Source organism: Fundulus heteroclitus, chromosome 7, assembly GCF_011125445.2.
Source record: "Fundulus heteroclitus isolate FHET01 chromosome 7, MU-UCD_Fhet_4.1, whole genome shotgun sequence".
Taxonomy (NCBI): Eukaryota; Metazoa; Chordata; class Actinopteri; order Cyprinodontiformes; family Fundulidae; genus Fundulus; species Fundulus heteroclitus.
Window position 1 is genome coordinate 3439898 of NC_046367.1, and position 26411 is coordinate 3466308.

Sequence of the window (26411 nt, forward strand, 5' to 3'; positions counted from 1 at the left end):
TTAAAACACCTCAAAATCTGTTAAAGCCAGGAGAGAGGGCTGACAAAAATCAGCAGACAAATTAATGCGTAAATACTGTCCATGGTAGATGTTTCTATCACTTTCTACAGTATGAATTTTTGCATTTTAATAATTTGATATTTACTTTGTTCTTTTATATCAGAGACTCCACGGGACCCACTAGAACATGGGGACAAGTAAAAGTGAAATACAAGACTATAGTACAAAATGGTAGCCTTTAATTATTATACTTTATTTTAAAAAGGCACTTGTTATGTCAAGAGATCCAAATTTCAGTGTCATTCCTTAGACACTGGAAGTAAAGGACGCATGCAAACTGGGAATTTTAACAAAAAAAAAATCTTTTTTTTTTTTTTTAAACTTTATTTATCAATTTTCACAGCATATTCTTTACAGCATTCATGTTTTATACAGCGCTGTCTTACTTAACATATATAACCCTTACACAAAACACACATACCCAAAAAATAAAAAGTAAAAATTAAAAAATAAAGTAAAAACAATACAATAAATAGATAAATAATAAAGACAGACAAAAACACAAAAATTTGTTCATAGCTGACTAAAAGAATATAACAGTAGTTTAGTTATGATAAAATACTAATTTTAAACGTTTCCATGTATAGTAAAAATGGCTGCCAAGTTTTGAAAAATTTAGCAGTTGAACCTGCCAGTGTACACCTCAACTTTTCTAAATGTAAGAACCTCATGAGCTCTGAGAGCCACTGTTCATGTGTGGGTGGGGCCTTCTGTTTCCACCTCAACAGTATCAGGCGTCTCGCAATCAACGTAGCAAAAGCTATTGCATTTGAATTATATTTGGAGAGTAAACTATTGGGGGGTATGATTCCAAAAATTGCAGTTAGAGCAGAAGGTTCAAATGCAACATTGTATATTTCTGAGAATGTATTGAATATAGACAACCAATAGGTGTGAAGTTTTGAACATGCCCAGAAAGCGTGAATAAGGGAGCCGACCTCTGACCTGCATCGATTACATAAGGGATCAGTCCCTGGATAAAACTTAGCTAGCTTTTCATTAGAGAAATGCAACCGGTGCAAGACTTTGAACTGAAGGAGTCCATGTCTAGCGCATATTGAAGAAGAGTGAACCCTGTGAAGAATGGATTGCCAGAGCTCATCTGTTAATGTAATTGCAAGGTCTTCCTCCCAATGCGACTTAATAATAGAGAGAGAAGGAGATTGTAGATCTAGAAGTATGGTAAAAATCTTTTTAATCGCCCCCCTTTGATGGATGTCTATACCTATGATTTTATCCAGAGCTGTTTCTTCAGGCAGTTCAGGAAATGTGGGATATCTATTTTTCACAAAATGCCGCAGTTGTAAATAGCGGAAAAAGTGTGTATGCGGAATATTAAACTGTTCCATGAGTTGTGTGAACGAAGCAAAAATCCCATCAATGAAAAGGTGTTTAACTTCACTGAGTCCATTTCTTTTCCAGATTTTAAAGGCATAATCAGACATAGAGGGTGGGAATATGTGATTTGAACAGATAGGAGTTTTAATTGACATAAAATGTTGTCCTAATTTTTTCCTGCACTGCACCCAGATTCTCAGGGAATTATATAGCAGAGGATTGCATTTATAGGTACAAACCTCTAACAGGAGAGCAGAGGTCAACAAAGCAGGTAAACTAGTCTGACCACAATAAGACGACTCAATTTGAAGCCAAGACGGGGTTTCTGTAGAAAAGTCACTCATCCAATATAGCATGTTTCGTATATTTGCTGCCCAGTAATAAGACTGAAAATTTGGCAAAGCTAAACCGCCCATAGGTCTAGGTCTCTGCATAAAATCTTTACGAATTCTGGGGGATTTGCTATTCCAAATAAAAGCTGAAACGTGTTTATCTAGTGTCACAAAGAATTCCTTTGGGACGTAACATGGAATACACTGAAATAAATAAAGGAACTTGGGCAGTATGTTCATTTTTATAGAGTTGACACGGCCCATTAACGATAGTGGCAGATCACTCCACCTCCGAAAATCTAGTTTAGTATGCTCAAGAAGTGGTATACATTTTTTTTAAAGAGATCTTTATATTTGCGAGTAACTTTGACCCCCAAATAGGTCACGTAATCCGATTTAACTTTAAAAGGGAACTTTACAAATGAAATATTCCTGGTTTTAGAGTTTATACTAAATAGTTCACTTTTATGTAAATTTAATTTATAACCCGAGATAGTGCCGAATTGTTCAAGTATGGTAAGAGCATGGGGAAGAGAGCTCAGAGGATCTGAAATATACAGCAGGAGGTCATCAGCATATAAAGATAATTTGTGCTCCTGATCAGCTCTGTAGATGACCTTAACCTTATCTTCTGCTCGCAGCTTAATCGCCAACGGTTCAATTGCTAACGCAAATAAGAGGGGATAAAGGGCACCCCTGTCTTGTCCCACGATGGAGTGGGAAGTAACAGGAATATAATGAATTTGTTCGAACACACGCCATAGGTGAGGAGTAAAGTACACGAACCCAAGAGATGAATTTAGGGCCAAATCCAAATTTATTTAATATGTAAAATAAGTAGTCCCACTCCACCCGATCAAAAGCCTTTTCCGCGTCAAGTGACACGGCGACTTCAGGGGTTGCAGTTGACTCCGTGTATAATATGTTCACAAATCTACGCAAGTTAAAAAAGCCATGTCTTCCCTTTACAAATCCTGTTTGATCAGAAGAAATAATATGAGGTAAACATCGTTCTAGTCTGTGAGCCAGGATCTTAGATAATATTTTTAAATCCACATTTAACAGCGATATTGGACGATATGATGAACATTCAGTTGGATCCTTATTTGGCTTTAATAACAAAGAAATAGTGGCTTGACGAAGCGTTGGGGGGAGACATTGCCAATTGAATGATTCAACAAACACGTTTTGTAATAAAGGAGACAAACTATCTTTAAAGGTCTTGAAAAACTCAACCGGGTAACCATCTGGTCCCGGAGATTTTGCATTCTGCATTGAGCCAATTGCAAATTTAATTTCTTCTACAGTAATCTGTTCCTCCAGTTGATCCCTAAGTGTAGAGTCTAAAGTTGGGATCGTCATTTTTTCAAAAAATTTGTCAAACAAGCCAGGCATTCTTAAAGACTCTGATTTATAAAGGTTAGAGTAAAACATTTTAAAACTCTCATTTATGTCTTGTGGATCTGTAGTAATCTGTCCAGATTGGGTTTTAATTTCAGGAATTAAATGTGCAGTTTCGGATTTACGGGGCTGGTGTGCCAAAAGTCTACTCGCTTTTTCCCCGTGCTCATACCACATACTCCTGGACTTAAGGATCGCACGTTCAGACTTATCAGTAGAATTTAGATTAAACTCAGTTTGCAAGGTCAATCTTTGTTTATATAAATCCGGAGACGGAGTTATAGAGTGCTGTTTGTCTAATTGTGAAATCAGATCTGTCAATTCAGATAAACGTTTTACCTTTTGTTTTTTAATATGTGAGCAATAGGAAATAATGTGACCACGTAAAAATGCTTTCAAGCTTTCCCAAACTGTACTAAAAGCTATACCCGGTGAAATGTTTATTTTTAAGAAAAGTTCAATTTGTTCTGAAACATATTGTACAAATTCTTTATCTGACAAAAGAAGAGGATTGAGTCGCCAAGAATACACTGAACGTTTGTCTGGAAAGCTAAGTTCCAAAATAAGTGGGCTATGATCAGATATAATAATAATACTATCGTATCTGCAAGTTTTTGTATTAGGAAGTAGTTTTTTATCTATGAAAAAATAATCTATACGTGAATATGTTTGATGGACTGCAGAAAAAAAGGAATATTGTCGGGAATGTGGATATAGATATCTCCAAATATCTACAGCACCGTAATTTTGCAGAAAAGATTGTAAAACTATTGAAGACTTCGGGAGTGAAAAGTTTTTGGTCGAAGAGCGATCTAAAACTGAGTCCATGACAGTGTTCATGTCTCCTCCAAGTATCAGTTGGTGGGTATCAGTTAGAGGAAGGGAGTGAATCAGGTTATTGAAAAATTTAGAGTCATCAAAGTTAGGGGCATATATGTTTGCTAAAATAATGTGAGTGTTAAAAAGTGACCCGGTCACAATTACGTACCGGCCATTCGAGTCAGTCATTATATCCGACATTATAAATGGAGTGTTTTTATTGACCAGAATTGCTGCGCCTCGTGCTTTACCATTAAAACTAGAATGAAAAATTTGCCCAACCCAACTTCTTTTAAGTCTTGAATGGTCTATATCTTTAAGGTGCGTTTCTTGCAGAAATGCTATATGTACCTTGAGGCGGCGGAGATGAGAAAGCACCTTATTTCGTTTCACTGGATGATTCAATCCTTTTACATTCCAACTAATAAAATTAACATTGCAATCATTACTCACAGAGGTATAGTTAGTGGAACTTGACATCTACATACAATGTGATCTGGAAAATGGTCCAGATCACATTGATTAGTCCTGTCCACGGTGTACACTATTAGTTTGTAGTTAGCCAGCATCTGTACAAATAATAAATGACAAAAAGAAAACAAAAAGCACACACACAAAGCAAGAGAAGAAAAAAAAAAAACCAAAGACAAGTACCTAGACAAGTACCCACCCATCCTTTTACATTCAGTGTTGTCCCCAACTGACAAACACAACATCCCCAAAAGCCTCTCTGCTTTCTGTAGGAACCTCTCACTATAAACTCAACCACTGTCCCAAGTAAAAAAAAAAGGGGAATCTAAACTATAAATCACCCATTTGCCCTGAAGCGTATTAAAGAAAGTCACATCAAACAATGTGTGTAGTTTTACTTTTAAAACAAGAACGAACTTCTATAACAACTAAAACAACATAACCTATGATGCGTTTGTTTAACATCAAATATACGCTAGTTCGGACGGTACAGTTCGTTTGGTACCCAATTTAACAACACTACTATCCACTCAGCTGCCCAGAAATACAAACAAATGTACCATCCGTATGCATCAGTCTGCAGATGCAGGAGAGTCGCTCAAAACTTTCCAAACGAATCTTGTATCCTGCTCATTCAGGACGGGGACCAAACTTGGATTCAATAAAGGATTTCGCTGATTCAGGGGAATCAAACACTTTTGTTTCGCCATTCATGGAGATCCGAAAACGAGCAGGATAGATAAGGCCGTAGCGAACTCCGTCTTTTTCATGTAGTAGCTTCTTTATTCCATTGAAGGCAGCCCTGCGTCTGGACAGGTCGATGCTGTAGTCGGGAAAGATAAAGATCTGCTCCCCTCGAAACTCCAACTTGCCTTTCCGTCTAGCCAGCTGTTGTATCCGCTCCTTCTCCTGGTAGTAATGGATCCGCACAATAAAGGCCCGCGGGCGTTTTCCCTTCGGAGGTACCGGTGCTACCACCCGATGAGCGCTGTCCAGGAGTGGAGCCTTTTCCAGGCCGTCGGGACCTCCCAGCACGCCGAATAACAGGTCTGCGATGAATCTGGTGGGATTCCCCTGCTCCATTCCTTCAGGTATTCCCAGTATGCGAAGGTTACAACGTCTTCCCCTATTTTCCAAGTCGTCTGTTTTTGCCAATAACTTCTTATATTGGTTGCTTAGGTCCGCATAGCTGGTTTCCACAACTTCCAAGCGCTTGTCCAAATTCTCCAGGCCTTCGTCATATTCACCCAGTTTCTTTGTGAATTCGTCAACAGCAGCTTGAATGGGTGAAACGGCTTTGGCGATTTCTTCTTTAATTTCACCTCATAGGTTTTCGTTTTCCTCTCGAATTACTTCTTTAACAATATCGCGGAATGTAAGCAACATGGTCTGGTCTATAGCCGCTTTGCTAACAGCCTCCGGGTTATTAGCTTGCGCTCCTTTAGCAGAAGATTTAGGTGGCATCTTGATCCAGAAAAGATGGAAGTATGCACGATGATGTCGACTCTCCAGTTACAACTGGGCTGTTTTGGACGATTTTTAAACTATTTTTACAAAAATGTTTGGACCTCGTGGTTTGCACGTCTACTCCATAACGCGCCCCTAGTGGTCCTCTCACAAAAAAAATAAAAATAAATCTTTATCCATAAAAAATTAAAATTTTCCTTTTCCAAGTCATCCACAGTTTACAAAGTAAAACTGTATTGCTCCGTGGCTAGATAATCCATCCATAGTTTTTTCTAATACAATATACGGCTCGACAGGAAGCAAGCCTTTCAAAGTAAACTAAACTTCACAATAAAATGGCCCAAACAAATCTTCTTACTATAGGATAAAAATAAAAAGCAAACCATCATACAAATAACTTAAATATTTTCTATTTATGGCTCTAACACCACTTTTTCCTCTATAAAAGCCACTTTTAAATGATGTGTTTGTCTGTTTATAACAGCCACCAAGAAAATCTCTCTACAATTACACTGTCGCGCTGCGCTAAAGGATCCTGTCTATTGCGCAATATGCGATTAATTCGAAAAACTCTGCAAATTATTCTTGCACCTTCCGCAACAGGTTGCTGTCATAAAAATGGACATGGCTACGACAGACTTCCCTATCTCCTCCGCTTATACAGCCATGATCTAATCTTGTTTACATGAAATAAGCCTGGTCTGCTTGTTCGGTCTTTTTCGCATAAGTTTCACTTTGGGGTTGTTGCTGCTCTGAGGTGATTTGCAAGAAATCTAAAAGACCTACACCAATGAGGGTTACATTTCCTGAATCCAGACAGAAATACCTACGCGTTGATGTATAATTTGTGCATGTAGAGTGAAAATTGAGCAAGTAGGTGAAAGTTGTTCTGTGTTTTTTGGAGACTTTTGTCACCATGGTAACTGAAAATGGCGTGATGAGAAAACGATAAAAGATATGCACATTCCATTTTCACTTCTGAATAGTTCAAAGATATATCTACAAACTGGAAGTTAAACGATGTTCGTAGGTGAAAGCATGACGACACAGTAGAGTGTTGAAAATGACAATTTTTCGGTGTTTTTTTGCGAGTTTTGTTCCAACCGTAAGTCAAAATGGCGTCAAGTAAAAAAAGCCCTGATTGCGGCGTCGAGACGAACGTTTCGATATATAGTATGTGGGGGTAGACCCTACGGTTCAGCCTGTATTAACGGTGACGGAAGAATAATATGTAATAAAAATAATAATAATAATAAAGAAACCTTTATTAGGTGCATAACATAAGGCCTCCGCCTTGCATTTTCAATGCATAGGCGGGAGCCTAATAATAATAATAAAGAAACCCTTATTAGGTGCGTAACATAAGGCCTCCGCCATGCATTTTTAATGCATTTGGCGGGCACCTAATAATAATAATAATAATAATAAAGAAACCCTTATTAGGTGCATAGCATAAGGCCTCCGCCATGCATTTTCAATGCATAGGCGGGCGCCTAAAAAGGTGAAAGATGAAATAACAATCAAGCAATGCAAATTGGAGAACAGTGGGAGAACTCAGCACAGTGAGAAAAATAGACCCTGATGTGCTCCAGCAGCCTAAGCCTATAGCAGCATAACTGTAGAGATAACTCAGGGTAACCTAAGCCACTCTAGAACAGGGATTAAAGTTCTCCGTTGCTGCGATGGATTTTCGTCATTTGGAAAATGAGCGCAAATTGTTCCGTCTACACTTTTTATTTAAGGTTTTAAGCCGAAGCTGCTCTCAATAAATGAAATCTGGCAGAGCCGGAGCATTAGCCAATCAGAAAGAGAGTAGGGCGGGTCTTTGCAAAGCGGACATCTGCCAATCTGAGCTTTATCGGTGCTCAATCATTCTAACTTTTGGAACAGCATCTCAAACTAGCCACAGATGCATGAATGACAGGAGAGGTGATCAAAGGTTTTCTTTGGGTTTATGCAAACCAGCAAGACAGGAAGTAGAGCGGATTGACCATCTGACAACTTCCCTCGGTAAGCAGTCTGTCGCTGCAAAGCAGAGACTGATTATTGTATTGTGCGATCTGTGTTAAACTAAAATGGATGACATCATAGTGTTGGTTATGTCCTGCATTGTCCAGGTTGTGGTTGACCTTGTATGTTCATATGATTAATTTATACTGAATGTGACAATGGAGTTAATGTGCAGGTGTGAAGTAGATGATGTAATGATGCAAGCTGCTGTCTTTTGTACTAGTTGTAGTTTATGGAGGTTTATGCAAAACGTCGTCCAAAGCTGGTACTCCAGCTTCCTCCCACAGTCCAAAAACATGACTGTTAGGTTTATTGGCTTCTCCAAATTGTCCTTAGGTGTGAATGGTTGTTTGTCCTGTTTGTCTCTGTGTTGCCCTGCGACAGACTGGCGACCTGTCCAGGGTGTACCCTGCCTCTCGCCCGGTGAACGCTGGAGATAGGCACCAGCAAACCCCGTGACCCCATGAGGGATTAAGCGGTTTGGAAAATGGATGGATAAAAATTGGGACATTTTGCTACGGGCGGAAGGTCATTAAATGTAGTGGTTTATCCTTTGAAGGGTGGCTGCTAATAAGAGCCCCTGGCAGAAAAGGGGAGGTAGGAGAGAGGAGCAGTAGTAAGAGCGTTGAGGCACAGAAACACACACAGTACATATGGTTCAGAAACAATTTGGAATGAATACAAAAAGAACAATATAAACAGACTAAGTGATGTTTTAGACCCCATCTGGTTAGCAGATCTGTTTTCTGATCCAACGGGCAGCCATGACTGATTCTGAATGAAGGCTTTGTCAGCTGCCCTCCCACCTTGCCTCATGTGTACGCAGTACAGTAACAAAATATATAACTGATCGCTCTTAGTGCTCCTCTGTTAACCCAAACAACAGCAGGAGTTACTGATGGCCACAAGCTGTGAAAGCATCACAGAAGGCGCAGTTTAGACGGAGCTCTGAATGGACAGTGCTTTGAATGGATCATCCACAGCCCATTTGGCCCATTGTTATTTTTATGTGCGAGAAATGCCATGTTTGGGGTGTGTGCGTGTGAAGTCAGGGAAATGCATGTGTCACACGGTCGCTTCATGCTTGCTCAGTATGAGGAATTGCTGCATAGCCATGGACAGTGCAGACAACTCTCCCTGTGGCTCTATGCTTCTTCAGGAGTGAATGCTGCTTGTGGGGACGTTGATGCAATCAACTGGTTCCCTTATATAGACATTTTTTAACTAATCTGTATAATCTGATTTGAATTTGACTGTGGAAAGTGCCTTGAGATGACATGCTTCATGAATTGGCGCTATATAAATAAAATTTAATTGAAAATTTAAATTACATTAGAGTTGAGAGCCCTGCGCAAGACTGCCTTGCCTTTCTCTTCTGCTCTTCAGATTATGTGAAAAAAATCTCCCAAATCCACTCTGGTCGTATTTCTTTTTTACTGAGGCCTTCCTCTTCTTTTAATAAACATGAATGCGCTTCACTTCTTGCAACTTTCAACCATGTTTAAAGAGTACAGTGAGAGCATTGGAGCTTCAATGAACGGCTAACCTAGCCGCTAAGCTGTTAGAGCTACCGCACCCTGTCGGAGGTGAAACGCCTTTGGTTGCCCCAGCTCTTTTCCCCTAGGGTGACCCCCACTTCTACTTTAGAGTGTTTTGAATATATGATGCACGAAACAGAAAGCTATACTTTAACTGGTTTAATCTAGGAAAATTAAGAGAAATGTTTATAGACACATCAGTAATGATGAGCTTATGATCGAACACGATGCAGGGAGAAATAATGTAGCAAGAGTCCTGACTGATCCTCCTTTAAGCATTATAAAGAACATCTAGGTACACGGCCCTGCAAGGGCTGTACACTTCCTTACATATCATCAGTAAAATAATGTGTCACCACTCGGGTGCTATCTGATAGTCTTGTGCCATAGCCTTGTGTCCCAGACTTTGTAAGTGATCATGCTGCTCCCAGGATAACTGACGTTTCACTCCTACATCCCATTTCTTACAAAGCTAACCAGATACATAAACACTAGAAGTGCACATGGGAGGCCAGCAAGCAGAAACTCGGAAGGAAAGAGCATGGACACTCCCAGACCCGGCTGCAGAAACAAATTACAGGGGGGCATTCCATTTTTTCAGGGGGGCACATTTTTTCAAAAAACATTTTATATGCTTCAGGTTGAACAGTGGCTCTCTGACTACTCCTACAGTGCTGAGAAAGAAATTCTCAATAAAATCCCAAAATCTAAATAAACAAACAATTAAAAAGCAATAGTGTAGTCAGTGTTGCCAAAATAGGCATGTTTTTGAACACATTAACCTGGAAGAAAAATAGCTTATGGGTTGTAAAAATTTGGGAAACTTTGCAACATTTGTTGGGCTTTTAGAAAAAACAAACAAAATCGATCAAAATAGTTGTCTAGCAGAAAACAAACTTCTAATAAAATGCCATCTCCTTTAATTAATTTTATTGGTCAATTTATTTTTTAAAGAAATTGAATCTGACATCATCAATGAAATATAGTTAGAATGAATAATATTGATTAATAGTTATAATAAAACAAGAAAAGAATAATGGTTAATCAAGTGTCACTATGAAATTGTATTGGTCGATGTAAAGGCCCCAAGAGGGGTTGAGTTCTACTGATCAACTTAAAAATATGTCATGGCTGTGTGAAAGACAGATGTTTGGTTGAGCTATACCTTGTAAAAGAAATTATGTTTATATTAAGGTGTTTTACAACTCATGTTGGGAAGCTATTGATAAAAGTTTTCTTTTCTTTTTTTTCCGGTTGATATATCATGATTGTTAAAGTGATCTTGTGTGTTATTTGGTTGACTAATTGTACATTTTGTGTACATTGTGGCATGTTCTTATGTGTTTAACAGTTCTGTGCTTTTAACAGGAGAGAGTTTGAGATTTTGGCTTGTTTTTTTCTTTTAAGTTGGGAAGGTTTTATTGTGGGTTTGGGCTGGAAACTAACAGTGAGATACAACAACCCGTAGAGCTGTGTCTGGACTCAAAAGTCAAGCATTAGCATACATAAACATGTGTCAGGCTGAGTTCTGCTCCTTATGCTCCTAGCTGTCCTAGCTAACCCTCCTAGCGTGAATGTTTACTCCAGTGTTGATTTCAATGCTGACGTTTCAAACAGAAATTAATAGCGCTGCTTCCAGCTCTCTCTCGCTTGCTTCGTTGTCACTTTTTGTAATTCTTTGGTAATCAGACTGAATATCCATCCCGCAGTACTGACACCGATGGTGACCACAGCCGAGCCGCGGTGTCTCTGAAGGCTATGAATGTATGACCCAGAGACGCGCCCCACTCCAGTTATAATTGGCTAGCATTTTGCCTTCAGTCGTTTATTTGATTGGTTGAATTGTATGATTGACAAATCAAACATGGTACTAATAGAAGGTTAGCCACTCTGAGGTAAAAAACAAACCAAAAAAACAGCTTCCAGTCCAGGGCGGGCTCGGCTGGCTCAGCGGGCGGGCACGGCCCCCCAATGCCCGCCAATGTTGCCAGGTCTGGACACTCGCATTATGTAAGCGTGTCAGAATGATTGGCATGTGGGACAACCAAATCATAAGGCAATTCCCCCGGAACTTGAGGGACAGAAAGGGGTAAGTATATAACATCTATGGGTGAGAGCAGGAATAAAACTTTGAGCGGCAGAGATTGGTTATAGCTTTTACAGGCCTGTAGCTTCCACAGAGAATGATTTTTTAACTTCCTTTTTGTGAATACATAATGTATTAACTTTCAGGATGGAAGGACGATATTTCCCAGTATAACAAAAAGCGTTTCTGAACAGGATTACCAACTATAGCTTTAATGTGGTGCTTGTTCAAAAGGTTAAGTTTGTGTTATTACAACTTCATAACGGAGCTTCTACCCCTCGTTTTAGCGGCTTTGCAAACCTTACACGTTTGAGTATTTGTAGTGTTTCTTGTTATATCTGGTCTGAGAACAGCTGTTTGGTTCTTTAATTCTTTGTTAGTGCTTGTGCCCAATGCTATTTGTTTTTTCCCGTTTTTGTTTCTGCAGGTCCACAGCTGCGGCACTCTGATTCGTCACCCTGTTACTTGGTTGTGCAGTGAAGCTAAGGAGTCAGGACAAGCCATAAAAAAATTAAAGGGTCCCCACAACAGTAAGACCCTTTGTTTCTGTTGGTATTAGGTACTTATATGTGTCACAGTGATTCTGCTTTATGTGTATGGGTGCAGCGGGGAAAACGGGTCGGGAACAAGTTAATGTTTTTTTTCTTAAAATAAATTTCTAATGAACTAGATTTTGGTAATAACTGAAGTAATCCACAAACAAAAAAATCTATAAAATAATATAATAAATTGGAATTACACTGCTGATGAAATTAATTTATTACTTCTTAAACCCATCTGGCCCGATTTCGGGCCAAGTAGAGCCACGCCTATTTTATCAGGTTTTAAGAGTAGGTCAAAAACAGTAACGTTTTTTTTTTCATTCCTAAATACCTCCCAGGAGTAGTTTTTAATGTTGATAAAACAAGTAAATTTTTTTCCCCCACAAATGTATTCGGCTTTACAGCATTTCAAATTGACAAAATGCCAGTTAGCTATCAAATATTGCTGAATTTCAGAAAAATGTTTTGCTGCACAAACATGCTTAACCCCCCCCAAGGTCGGTAGTGTTAAAAAATAGAGAATTCAACCTCTTAAACACGATAGAGCAAGTCTCCCTCCCAACTGAATCTTTAATGGAGACCTCTCATGTCTGTAAATGATTGTTGGACCATGAGGTGGGCCAGAGTTTTGGTCACTTTTAAATACTGGCAGTCCTTTCACTGTAGTGGTAGCATGAGATGGAGTCTAAAACCCACACAAATGGTTCACTCTGAGCACATGTGACAGACGTGACAGAGTCTAGAGACGCCTTGGAGACCGTTCTGCTGCCTGCAACATCCTCCAGCATGACCGGTTTGGCAGTGGGTCAGTAATAGGGTGGGGTGGCATTTCTTTGGGGAGCTAGACAACCCTCCATGTGCTCGCCAGAGGTAGTCTGACAGCCAGTACAGAGATGAGATCCTCAGACCCATTGTGAGAGCATATGCTGGTGTGGTTGGCCCTGGATTCCTCCTAATACAAGACAATAGACTTCATGTGGCTGGAGTGTGTCAGCAGCTCCTCCCCCAGAACATCACCGGCCCTTCTAATCAGTTTGTTCAGTCTGTTGTTGTCAGCGACCCTCAGCCCACTGCCCCAGCATGAGACAGCAAAGACAATAGTGCTTAATTTAATTTGTAATGTGGACTTGAAGCATGGTTCATCTTCTCTTCGATCTGACTGCAACAGGCAGGATTCAGTACGAGGAAAGGCAAAGAGGGAAGTTCACAGCAACCGCAGTGAAGGTAGTTTCAGGTTGAACAGTGGACATTAGCGCTCCACAGTGTCAGCGGCGTCTGCCTCCTGTTCGAGCCAATAGAGGTTAATTGGAAATTCAATGCAAAACCACTGTTAGGAGGGTGCCACACTAATGATTTTAGACACAAATGCAGGATTTCAACAAATATACCCAAATTTGTCAAAATAATGACCAGTATATGCAGACAGTACTATAAGACAACCATGTTGACAGGTTATTGGCAAAAAGAAAGTTGATTTGGGGGCGAGTTACCCTTTAACAATGCTCTCCCACTTTTTGTGAGACCTTTGAAGATGAACTGAGATGTTTTTATATCAGATTAAAGAGTGATGGCATAATTGTGCTTTCTCACCGAATGCGAAGGAAGCGGCCTGAGTGGGTGAGTCACATATTATCCCTATGCAAAAGGCAGCGTAGTGACCTCGCAATTAGACCAACGATGAACAGAAAAGGTGCAGAGTGAATGAAGTAAACAGGAAAGTTAAATAAATCACAGTAAATGTATTACAATGTATTTCAAATACAGTAAGAGTGAATTATCTTGAATCCTTCAAATAAAGCAATAAGCACCACCTGTAGACCAAAACAAGATGTGTGACAAGCCTCGCCTCTCTCTACCTCCACTCCAGCTGCAGAATGTATCAAAAGATTTGGCGTTTTCTGTCACCAGAATAGTTTTTTTGGCCTCACTTAGCGTTGCTTTGCACCACATCGCTCCTATGTTTCACCTGTGCATAGGGATATCATGTGATTCTGTTGCTCGGCCTGCCACATTCGCGTTCAATGTGAACGCATCTTTAGGAATGGCAGCTTTTTCTGCAATTTCCCTTATGTTCTGTATTTATTTACAGAAGATACCCTCTTTATCCCCTATTGGAACCTACGTTGTGACTCCGGGAGGGAGTTAAAACTAATACACCTCAAAACCTCAGCACGTGTCTCTATTTTATTACCCAATCAAGAACCAACAATTCAATAATGAAAGGACACTTACCAAAAGGAAAACTCCCAGAGGATATTTTTGAGTAAATAAAACATAATCAAAAAGTATACATTTATTTAAAATTAAAAAGAATAGATTCTAAAATCAGAAGGTAACTATAAAAACAAACATTCAAAAGCTTCTAAAGGTTCTTCTAAAAGGCGGAGATGAAAAAAGTAAAAAAAGCTACTCTACATATATTTATAACATACTAAATAAGCACGATTAACATATGGGGAGGGAACTAATACAGTTTTGAGTAAAGGAGATTAAGTCTTTTTAATATGATGAAGCCAGTTGCTAGTGTCTTGTTAGTCGGCAGACCATAAATGGATTTCCCTTCCTCTTCTCCTGGCATGATCCTGTGGCTTCTTTTCCTACCTCCTTTCTAACTGACTGCACTATACCTACTGCACTTTTCATCGCAAACACATATACACTACCGTTAGAGTTTTTACGAAGTAGACCTTTTTTCAGATGCAGCCAAGTTCCCCATAGACCCGCTAATGACCTATTATTTGATTCAGATGTGTTAGACTAGGGGTATATCAAGGTTGCAGGACACTGGCCCACGAAGTCTGGAGTGCAGATGTTACCAGTAAATCAGATGGAACGATCTTAAATCTAATCAACTATTAAAACACAGTTTAACTTGAATATTTCATCTTTTTTTACCAGAATACGTCTTATTGTAAAAAGCTGTTTATTACTTATTCTGGTATTTATTTTTTACTTTTATTTTGGCCTTTCTGATAAGCTCATTCTGTTGCTTTAGAGCCAACTTGAGATTAGATTAGCTTGTTTTTTATTACTAAAAATTATGTGTAACTGTATTTGCCAGTGTTATGCCCAAATTTCCTCATTGCGGAATATTAAAGGAATTTCTTATCATCTTATTTATTGACAATTAATTTTAAGTTGATTGTTTGCTTGCATCCCTAGTCACAGTTATATACGGATACATGTCAGGATACCTAGGGGTTGGTTGGTGCAGTTTTTGTTTTTGTCCTTTTGGTATTGTCTCTCCTTGAATCCTTGTTTCTGTGATTAGTTTAGTTTCTGTTCAGTATTTATGGACTTTTTTTCAAATTTTGGGGGAAAAAAGTCCAGGTTTTTTTTTTTTTTACTTTTTTGGAATGACCATGACCTGGATGACTGAGAATCTTCACCAGCATTTTGTACTGTTAGATTCATCTCCTGTTTTAGCTTCTGTTCTTTATCATCTCTGTAGTTCTGTTAGATGGGCTCCTTCATTTAGTTAGGTTTTTCCCTCATGTCTGGCCATTCTCTTGTTCCCTAACCACTGGTTAGAGCAGCGTGCTTGCACTCAGAGAAGGATGCAAGTACCCGGTTCGATCCCCAGTGCCTGCACTCTGTGTCCCTGAGCAAGACCCTTAACCCCAGAACGCTCCCCGGGCGCCGCACATGGCAGCCCACTGCACCCCTAGGGGATGGGTTAAAAGCAGAGAAACCACATTTCTTTGCTCTGTACTTGTGACAATGCAATGACAATAAAGTTGAATTCTATTCTATTCTATTCTAGATTATGTTACTCCCCTGCACCTACCAGTTCATTGTTTTCCTTCTGCAGCCTAATTGCCTCACTCAGTTCATCTGTGTTTAATTGTTCCCCCTGTTGTTCCTTCTGTCTATTCCCCTATAAGTTCAGCCAGGTCTTTCATACAAACATTGTCAGGTCTTCTGTCTTCATCTGTTATGCTACCATATTCTGTTCTATCCCTGTGGTGTTCCTGGTTCCTGTAAGCCTGTTTTGTTCAATAAATTATGACCATCTTCAACATGCAACTCCCAAGCTCTGGTGTGTGTTTTAGTCCAACCACAACAAACCTCGCAATACAGTGTTTAAAACATAATACACTCTATATTATTTAACAACTTATTTGTGTGAAAAATATAAATAAAACCATTCTATAGAGTAAGAAAATTGTATATCAGTATAAAGAAAATTTACACGAGTTAATTTTGAATAGGCTAGGCATAACTTACAGCGTTATTTTGTTTAAACTTAAATCTTTTATATTATGAATGAAATAATTCCGTTCAGCTTCTTTATATAGCACATATTCACAACAGGGCACTTTACATGCTGTAATTGAGTTATGGCTGATTAACCTTAAGCTAATAAAATTTGCTGACAATTAGACACAATAGATATTTTTGCGCCTGAGCGAGAACAGAGCTTTTATGTCTTCAAAAGATGGTAAACTTAATTGGATTAATTTACCACAATGGATATAGCGGACTATCCTCAGCACAACAATACAAATTATCATGTTATCTGATTCATTTTAATAATTAAGGGCAACAGTGGCGGAGGAGTTAGGGAGTTCATCCTGTAACAAATGCCTGCAGGCAGTGGTCAGCGCTGATGTATGGCAGCCTCACTTCTGTCCAGTGGTGAGCAACAAATGTAGCTTCTTGAGCCCGTCATATGAGAATTCCCAGGGTTTCCAAAACAAAGCACAGCATTTGGTATTTTATCTTGGCCAAAGAGCAGCCGCCTGCAAACTTTGAAGGTAGTAAGAGAAGCGAGCCAGATATGGAACAGAATACAACATCATATACTTATCCTGTATAAGTGAAGTTTCTGTCTGGTTTCACAGCGCTGCTGTTTCACAGCATGGGCTGCTGTTTCACAGCATTGGCTGCTGTCAATGGCAGACTGTTGAGTATCTCTCTCTCTCTCTCGCTCTCTCTCTCTCGTTTGTATAAAAATGTGAGGACGTGCACTTTCTTTTCACTAACCGTTGCTAGCATTTACCAATAAGTTTACTATTTTCCTCAGCAGGAGAAGATGAGAGGGCTGCCGTGCGGGCTTGCAAGACTGCAGTTGCCTTTCCTGTTAAATCTTCAGATCCTGGCGTTTTGGAACCCTTCCTAGCTGTATCTGCAAATCCAGTCAGCTCCACATCAGAAATAGCTGCAGCTTCTGTCACTGTTGTTTCTAAATCTGTTGGAGCCAAGTCAAAGTCATTGGCTGTCCCTGCTTCATTGTATCTGTCTGACAGCCAAGAAGAGGTTTCCCAGATTCTTGCTGATGAAACTTCACCAGTATTTCCCCCAAATGCAGAAACCTCAGTTGAGTCAAGTAGTAAAGGCTCACCACCAATTGATTTTCCTGCGACCATAAGTGATGTTGTAAAAGCAACTATGGTCTCTTCTAAGCATGGAGATTCAGCAATCGAAGAGCTGTCATCCTCATCATCCAGCGACTCTGATGCAGACTCGGACTACGAATGCAACCGTGAAGATAAGAGGTTAGAGGTGGAAACTATGGCTAGAACCTATTCTTCAGTGTTATATTCACCTAGCCATCAGGAAAAGGGACAGGATGAAGAGCTTATAGTTAATGGGGTGACTAAAGGCATTACTATTGCTGAGACAGAAGCTACTCAATTTATAGTAGAGGCCTCTAAAGATATTTCTCAAGATTCAGGGTCTAAGATCCTCACTGCTACAAGGGGTACAGCTGATCTTGCCATTTCAAAATTTTCAATCGATGCTGCTCCTGTTATCACTCAGCAATTTGCTCAGTATGAACCTCCAGCTCTGGTTGTGACACAAAATGAATTTCCAGAAAAAGCCCAATCTAATGATCTTGTAAAGAGAGTAGATGGGTTTACAGCACCTGCAGATGGCCTTGGGGATGCTGCTGAGGAATCCTGGGAAAAAGCTACAATTGGGCCTGTAGAGTCAGAAACTGCCTTTGCTACAGTAGCTGGTAATCCTCCAGCTGAAGGTGGCAGGATTCAGCTGGATAGTGTAGAGGAGCTGGTGGACTCTGCCCAAGTTGTAATCGAAGCTACTGGAGAAGAGCTACACGCGGAGACCAGTGCTGCACAGCCTGAGGGTATACACTACACAACTCTGCCCCTCACTCCAAACCTTTAACTTTCCTGATTGGCTATGTATTTCTGTCACTAGGAACATATGTCTCTTCTCTCACATTCTGTTTGACTTGCAACATTTCAAAGGAGCAGTAAGCGAAATTTCATTATTTTTGACAGAACGAAAAAATTGTTTTGTGAAGAACTAAAGGTATCTTTTTAGATGGACTATGGTATGATGTCACATCGTCTCTCTCTCTGTGTTGTTCTGCAGTCTCTACATGCCATGCACACATTTAGGTGCACCTAAATGCCGTGCACTCATCTAGGTGCATGTGAATAGCTGCCACTCAGGGCTTAGCCCCTCCATGCCCATAAAATTGGTAGAGACACAAAAATGACGGATAACGCAGCCTGTGGGTTGAATCTTAACAGCATTATAAAGTTATGAGTTACTTCTTCACTCGACAAGTTCCTCCAAAAGCTGTTGCTGTCCTTTGAAAATATGTGCATACGAGGCGACGGGTGAGAAGGGGAGGGGAAATGGGTGTGGGTTTGCAGCTGTAGTGGAGGTAGAGAGAGACATCGCTTAATAGGGGGTTTTCACTGACGTCACTGGCCAACTTCCGGTCCGCCATATTGGGTGGTACACTTCCTTATCTCTAGTTGTCGTACACGTATTATCGTATCGCGAATGGATAAGTACGCCAGCACGCTAGAGCGACCAGATAAGGACGTATATCTGAGGAAATGTTCCGTGATCGACCATATGGACCCCTATGCCCTCCACGGTGCCTTGTTTAGCCGTAATCCAGATGATTGGCCAAATGTAGAGCACGGCGACATAGTGCATTACCTGGTGTTCGGTGCACACTCTTGAGGAAATGAGAGCTTACAAGGGTCTAGAGGCTCACAACCAGTTCACATCTGGTTATGTACATCAAGGAAATCGCCATCATAAGTGGACGGGTGAGTTTTAATAAGATGGTAAAAATGTAAACAATCCGACGCAAATGTGTCGCATGCTTCTGCGGTGGCTGACGGCCGGCGGTGCGCGAAGGTGCTTGGCTGCAGGGCCGATCGACGCCGCTCGCGGCTTTAATTAATTAAGCAGAACAATGACCAGTGCAAAATTAAGTTGTATTTACCGTATTGGCGCCGGTAGGAGCTGCAGATCATAAAGCCAGCAAACAGTGGGAACACAGCAACTCGTTCAAAGGTAAGCTGTGCTCAGACGGGCTCTGGCACATGCTAACCGTTAGCGCTAACAACCACTCACGCATGTAATGTACTTTTAACTAGCTGCTATGTGTTTCAAAGGTTTAGAACACACTCTCATTGACATCGGGATACTGTGGAAAGTTATGTTCGGTCGTCTTACAGCCGCGATCCAAGCGAGCCGACGACTCTTTGTTATCTCTGACGCTTGTTCTCCGTGGTTGCGCCTCCAGGCAGGAAAGCGGTGGAAAATTAATCTGTTTCTATGTTTTTCCCATGGCGATCATGTGTTGCGCTGTTACAGCCCACAATACAGCAACGGTTTACCATGGTTGAAATCAAGTTAAGGTGAAATTAATCAAATTAAAACACGGCTGAGAGAGGGAGTACAGTACGCGGTAGTCATAGGCAGTAGAGGCGGCGGAGGCAGTCAACATGGCAGCCGCGGAAAGTAATAAGTCATAACGCCCAAGCCCTATTATTAATATATTCTTCTTACATGTTTTAAATACTTAACAGTTAATTACCTGTGACAAAGTGAGCACCGCAGACTCTGGCGTATTCCAGCTTAACACCGTCCAAATCGGACCTGGATATCCGTGTCAGCCATAGGTGACTGTGTTGTTCAGAGAGCTGTTTTGTTTTTTCACACTGATTCACTATTACGGCTGGTAGGCGATAGAAAGAGCGTTGATCTCCACCTCCACGGGCCGTGCAACCAACCATTAAACACGTTTTCCCCATTGTTCACTTCCAATACTGCCTAAGGCGTCATACAATGCAGGTCAACGGTGCGAAACGACTGCCACCCAATATGGCGGACGCGTTGAGTAGTCACGTGAGCGTGACGTCAGCTGAAAACCCCCTATACACAGCTTGTTTTGGTCTACAGACGGTGCTCAAGCCCCGCCTAATTGTGAGAATTCGCTTATTGGTCCTTTAAGCCTTTATGACTTAAACATCTAACCTTAAAACTCATTCCTGGCTGCCAGTTAATTTGGCATGAAACTCATTTACATGTCAGAATAATCTTCCTTATCTTGATGCTTCAATGCTTCTTCTCATTTGATTTCCATATTTACCGTATTTTTTGGACTATAAGGCGCACTTAAAATCCTTAAATCTTCTAAAAAATCCATAATACTGTTAAAAATCTGTTAAGAAATCTGTTAAAATGTGTAAGTACGACTTTGGTAAGCAACAAAGCTGCTCAATTGATTTTTGGAGCGGTATGGTACACAGTGTCACTACCTCATCAGACCCCTGATCTGATCACCAGCAGTGATTCCCCCCCGAGCTCTCATCGGTCTCGCCGTTACCTGCTTCCCCTGTGCTCTGACAATTCGTCTCTGGCGCCCCTGTCCCGCAAGCCGGCATCTCTCTGGCAGATAGCGCGGTGAAGTTGGATATTAAAGCTCCGTGGGATCTTGCTCACAGTTGATCCGGCTGAGGGGTCCCAATTTCGGCCAGCGTCTCAGCTGCTCCCTCCTCCCACATGCGGTGGTGCATTTAGGGACTGTCAAAAAACTGGGGGCTTGCATGAGCTGTAGCTTCAGCCCAACAATCATAACAAAGGTTATTTTTTATAAAATTAGAACATAATTTGCAATAAAATTACACACAACATCCACAGCAGAAGCCAGAGAAAGATCAGTAAATCCTCCACAACCTGAAACGTCTCTGAAGCAGAGGCCAGGTGGATTCTCAGACTAAACTCTAATTACCTACCTGTGCGTGTTCTCACTTTATTTATTTCATGTACCAGCTTCTTAATCTCAGCCTGATTCACAATTTACGCCGCAAAATACAAACTTGAAGAAGTTTGATTTGATTTGTGTCTGACGAGTGAGCGAGTTACACTTTGGTAGAGCAGCACAGAGTAACAATAACGGAGTGCTTGTGCTTATTAATCAGAGTTATTTTCTGATTGTTTCACAGCGGTTACATCCAGCAGGTAAACACGCCCATAGCAACCTAACTCCTCAGCTCTCCACAGACCCTCCAGTTGACCTGTTTCTGTTTGAATATGCGCTTAAACCGCATCTGTAAAATGAACTGTGCCTGTCTGAATCACAATGAAAAGTATTACAGCCTTGTGTGTGACGGTCACTCAATTTAATCTCGTAAATAAAACTTTCGGCCAAAATGAATTTTTCCTCTGCTGGCGTAAACAACGTGAAGCGAGGAGACAATGAGAGACATTTTCTGATTCTGGCTCGTTTTCTTCTCCCAGATCCGTTGCAATTCTCTCCTGCAAGAATGATTAAAGCAGAGACCACAAGCCATGTGTGCATCTACAACACAATGCGGATATTTCATCTTAAAATGAAGCGTAGAAGATTTCTTTTAGATAAATACATTTTTGTGTTAATACTGTATTGTTCCGTTATGACACCTAAGCACCAGACCAAGGTTCTGCTGCTAACACTTTATTTTAGGACGAACAGAACGGGACAGCTTTCACCCCACCAGTCCCCTGAACCACCACTCCTTCACCTGGAAGCCACACATTTCTTCCGTATAATACCAAAACAACCTACTTAAAGAAACAGTAAGTGTGCAATAGCACTTAGCAATAAAGTCTAATACAGATCATTACAACACATTTTGTTTGATTAAATTTACAGTTTTTGATTTCAATCTTTACAAAGGGAATGTTTATTTACACGTCTTTATGGTGTGGGGGAAAAACACTGTCAGACGCCCTTACAGTTTTCAGCTCGCGCACCCCCTAGTGGCAGCTCGCACACCACCACTTTGGGAAACCCTGGTCTGGAAGACTGTCAGACTTTCATGTTGAAACTAGAAGTACATTCATGTAAAGACCTCCCACATACTCGGGTGTAGTTCACTCCCTGGAGGTCTGTGCAAACTCAAAGCGGACTCTGCGCATAGAGGTACGTGTCACACTATAAACTTCTCGGAGGCAAGAAGTCTTTACATTAAAACTGTTTTGTATGTGACACTGAGCTTGATACAGTGAGCTGCTCCAAGCAGACGGTCGCATATAGGGGGAAAAGGTGATGACAATTCTAAGGGCCCACAGCCTGCTAGGGCCCACACACAGCCCCCAGTAGCCTCAATGTCAAAATAACTATGCACGGAACTATTATATATATGCAGACAAATGGATACAATTAAAACAGAGCCACAACCCATACAATTATCTAACATCAACTCCCTTGCGCCTTCTTAAAAATGGTTTGGTCCACACCGCAGTTTGTTTTTCTCATCAGAATTAGGTTGGCACAAGTTAACTTCAGCAGGGTAACGACGGTCTCCAAAAAACACAAGTACGGACACCAGAAAAGAGTTGAGAAGGAGGCTAAGACTAGGAACAGCAGTGCAGGGGCCCAGGATATCAAAAACTTTTTTCTAAGAATGGTGGGAATAAAACTATTGAGGCCAGCTGAAACAATTACTTGTTCATTCATTTTGTCTGTAACATTACCTTTGATGGGATGCAGGCTAGATCCTACGTTAGCCGTCATTGGCCACGTTATACTCTGAACAAGTCACCAGTTCATCAAAAAAGAGCGAAGATACTGTAGAGCAACGGTTCCAGAACTGATACAGAACTGTCACACATATCACTATTGGACAATTTTCCCACTCTGAGGCTGCATTGAATTGTATTATAACACATTAAAGTTCTACTCAGGAATTATGAGCATTGGTATGGCAAGCTGTTTTAACAATTAATCCCTCGACTGGATATTTATTACTGACATCCAAGGAGACAATTTCCATATCAGTCAGTGCTTGATTGTTAAATACAATAAAATACCCACTACCTATTTGTTGAGTGGTTATTGAGAATGTATTTGCAATCAGATATGTAATAATGGGTTGCAAACCAGTGAAATGAGAATAATACAACCAATAATACATTATATAGCTAATAATCATAAACAAGAAAACAGATTGGCTGTGTTACACCGGGCACCAAGAACACTGAAAAACAAGAAGATTGAAGGTGGCAATAAATAGCATAGAGAGGCCCACACAGTTATTCTTTCAGGGGGTCAGAAACCCTAGCAACTGCCCTGGCGCGGAGTCCGCCAAGCTCTCAGTATGCACGAATATGTGGAAGCCTCTAGACAGCCTGTGCTCAGAGTACGCCCTTGCAACAATAAACTTTGTAAGTTAATTCAATATAAAGGTTACATTTATTTTGGCCTTTTATTAGAAACTCTGACAGAGACGGCTCTCTCTCGCTCTCTAAGAGAGAGAGAGACGTCTCTGCTCTCGCTCTCTGAGAGAGAGAGAGCGAGAGCTGTGTATATGGAGTGATATTACACACTTGGGAAGAATATTTAGTGCACCTTTATATGTGGACAAAGACATGTTAATTAGCTGTGCGCTGAGAGTCATGTTAGTTCACACGGTGGTGTTGGTGGTGAGATGATTGGAGTCTATTGATGTATTTCATGAGGTAGGAAATACATGGCGTTGATAATTAGATAATTAGAAAAAAAATCTGTTTTTAAATGTTTTCCTTTGATTATGAACTTTGTTTTGTTTTTAGCTGTTCCCAGTAAGATGTAAATGATCATTTAAACTTGTTTTTTTGTGTGTCTCCACACAAGCTCTGCTATTGTAGGATATGTTGTATTCTAAGCTGCTTTTTCAGAAAGTATGACTATGTTACTGGGGCCTCTTAAAATCCTCAAGCACTCAGAATCTTGTCTGTTTCCTAGGTTATCGGTTTATAGCATGTTTTTGCTGATTGGGGCTCTGAAATAACCCCTCCTTGAACTTGACATACAGTTTGGCCCAGAAATATTTGGGCAGTGAGACAATCTTCATGATTTGGGCTCTGCATGCCACCATGTTGAATTTGAAATGAAACAGCTACAATGTAATTGAAGTGCAGACGTTAGGATGGTCTGTCTCACCTCCATTAAGAGCTCCTTTGACCGCATGTCGTGTGTTTATAGCAACAGCTTCCAAATGCAAATGCCACACCTTGAATCAACTACAGACCTTTGAACTGCTTAATTGATGACAGGTTAATGAGGGAAGAGCCCATGCTGCCTTGTTATCAAGTGAGAATGCTATATAGCATTCTCACTTATTAAGTTCCTTCAGGTCTTGATTATTATTCCGTACATTTTTCGGCATCTAACTACTCCTGCATTCTTCAACCGATTTAAACAATTTTGTATCAAAACGTTCAGCTCGTTCACAACATTACTGCTATGTCTTTTGGTAATTAGAACTTTTATAATATTTAAAATATTTAACTTTTTGTGAGTTTTTTGCTCTCATTGAAATTGAATAGAGAATCCTTCAAATTCTTCACATTTTTCAGCTTTTTGATAGCTCACTGCTTCAGCCTACCTTCAGCTAGAAACGCCATTCAACTTTTAAAATGTTCAAATAACCTTCAGCTATCTTCAGCTACTTCAGCTTTTTCATATCTTTCACCATTTTTATATAGTACATCCTTAAAATAATTTTGCATTTTCATAAAATTCAGAAAAATTAATGCATTGCTATGATTGCTAGGGAGTTCATTTAGAGTGGCCACTCGGCCGTTCCTATAGATTTTCCTTCTATGAACAACTTCTTCTCACTTGCTCAATTTTCACTCTATTCACATAAATTATACATCAAAACGTAGGAATTTTTGTCTGGATTCTGGAAATGTACCCATCATTGGTGTGGGATTTATAGATTTTTCGCAAATCACCCCAGAGCGGCGAAAAACCCAAACGCTCTCCATTGATTTTCTATGGAGGTGTGGTGAAAAATCACACCTGACATTCCCAAGCGACACATGTTTTCACATCTTTGCTACCCCTAAACCGTTTCATGTACAGGCATGAGACTTTCACACATTCATGTCCAGACCCTTCTGGCGCTCACAAAAAAGGAATTTTGTCGATAAATGTTACGGTTTTGCCGCAGGAACAATTTGTTCGCGAGTAGCAAATGTGCAAAATCCTGAAAACGCTTTGGACCTGCATCCTTCTAAATGATGCACTTTTTTACATCGTTGCCATGCCTACACCGATTTTTGTACAAACATAAAAATGAGCACCACAGTCCTCAAAAGCCTGCTGATACTCACGCTGAAAGAATAATTTTGATATCTCTTATACATTTTCAGCTAGAGTGATTTGTTCGGGACCGTTTTTAGAGGATTTTTGAATTTTCGTCAATATTCCCCTTTATTTCATGATTTTTTGCGCCTACATTAAAATATTCCAAGAAAAAAACAATAGTTTGTCTTGTTCCCCTATCTGTTCCAAAATAAACACAAAAAAAATTATGTCTCTAGCGCTAACGGTTGACGAAAAATCCAGAGTTGTCCGAGGCAAAGTGATGCCATTTTATTCCAATTAGAGCTCGTCTGACCATAAGTCTCTGCCTACAGTAGACGGACACCAGCAGGCGTGAGTGAGTTTCCATGACAACAGAACTCTGCTGGCCAGAGGTTACTGCAGGTCAGGGACAGGCTGCCTTTGCTTAGAATTATTCCGTCGGTGTCTTAACTACTCCCGCATACTTCAACAGATTTCAACAATTTTGGTGTCAAAACGTTCGGCTGGCAGCATGCCTGCTATGACTCATGGTTATGTGATTTTTTTTTTTTTTGGCTGTTCCCATTGAAATCAATGCAAATTGCTTCAAATTCGTCACATTCTTCCTATACTTCCAATTCTTCTAATTGTTCTTAATCTTCAAATTCTTCACATTTTTCAAATTCTCCAGATTTCTTCAAAATTTTCAAATTCTTAAAAATTTTCAAATTCTTCAAATTTTTCAAATTCAAATTTTTTAAAATTTTTCAAATTCCTTCAAATTTTTCGAAAATTTTCAAATTTTTCTAATTTCTTCAAATTTTTCAAATTCCTTAAATTTTTTTCAAATTCTCCAAATTTCTTCAAATTTTTTAAATTCAATTTTTTTCAAATATTTCAAATTTTTCAAATTCCTTCAAATTTTTTCAAATTCTTCAAATTCCTTCAAATTCTTCTATTTCTTCCAATTTTTCAAATTCTTCAAATTCTTATTTTTTTCTCAAATTCTTCAAATCTGATTTCAATGTTTTC

General features: G+C 40.0%; 1 protein-coding gene across 1 annotated transcript in view; it reads left to right on the top strand.

The window, feature by feature from the left end:
• ndufv3 (NADH:ubiquinone oxidoreductase subunit V3) overlaps positions 1-26411 on the top strand; it is a 31355-nt gene that overhangs the window by 4278 nt on the left and 666 nt on the right. Inside the window, exon 2 of the mRNA XM_036138772.1 lies at positions 11950-12052. Coding sequence (XP_035994665.1) covers positions 11950-12052 — 103 coding nt within the window. The remainder of the gene's footprint in view (positions 1-11949; positions 12053-26411) is intronic.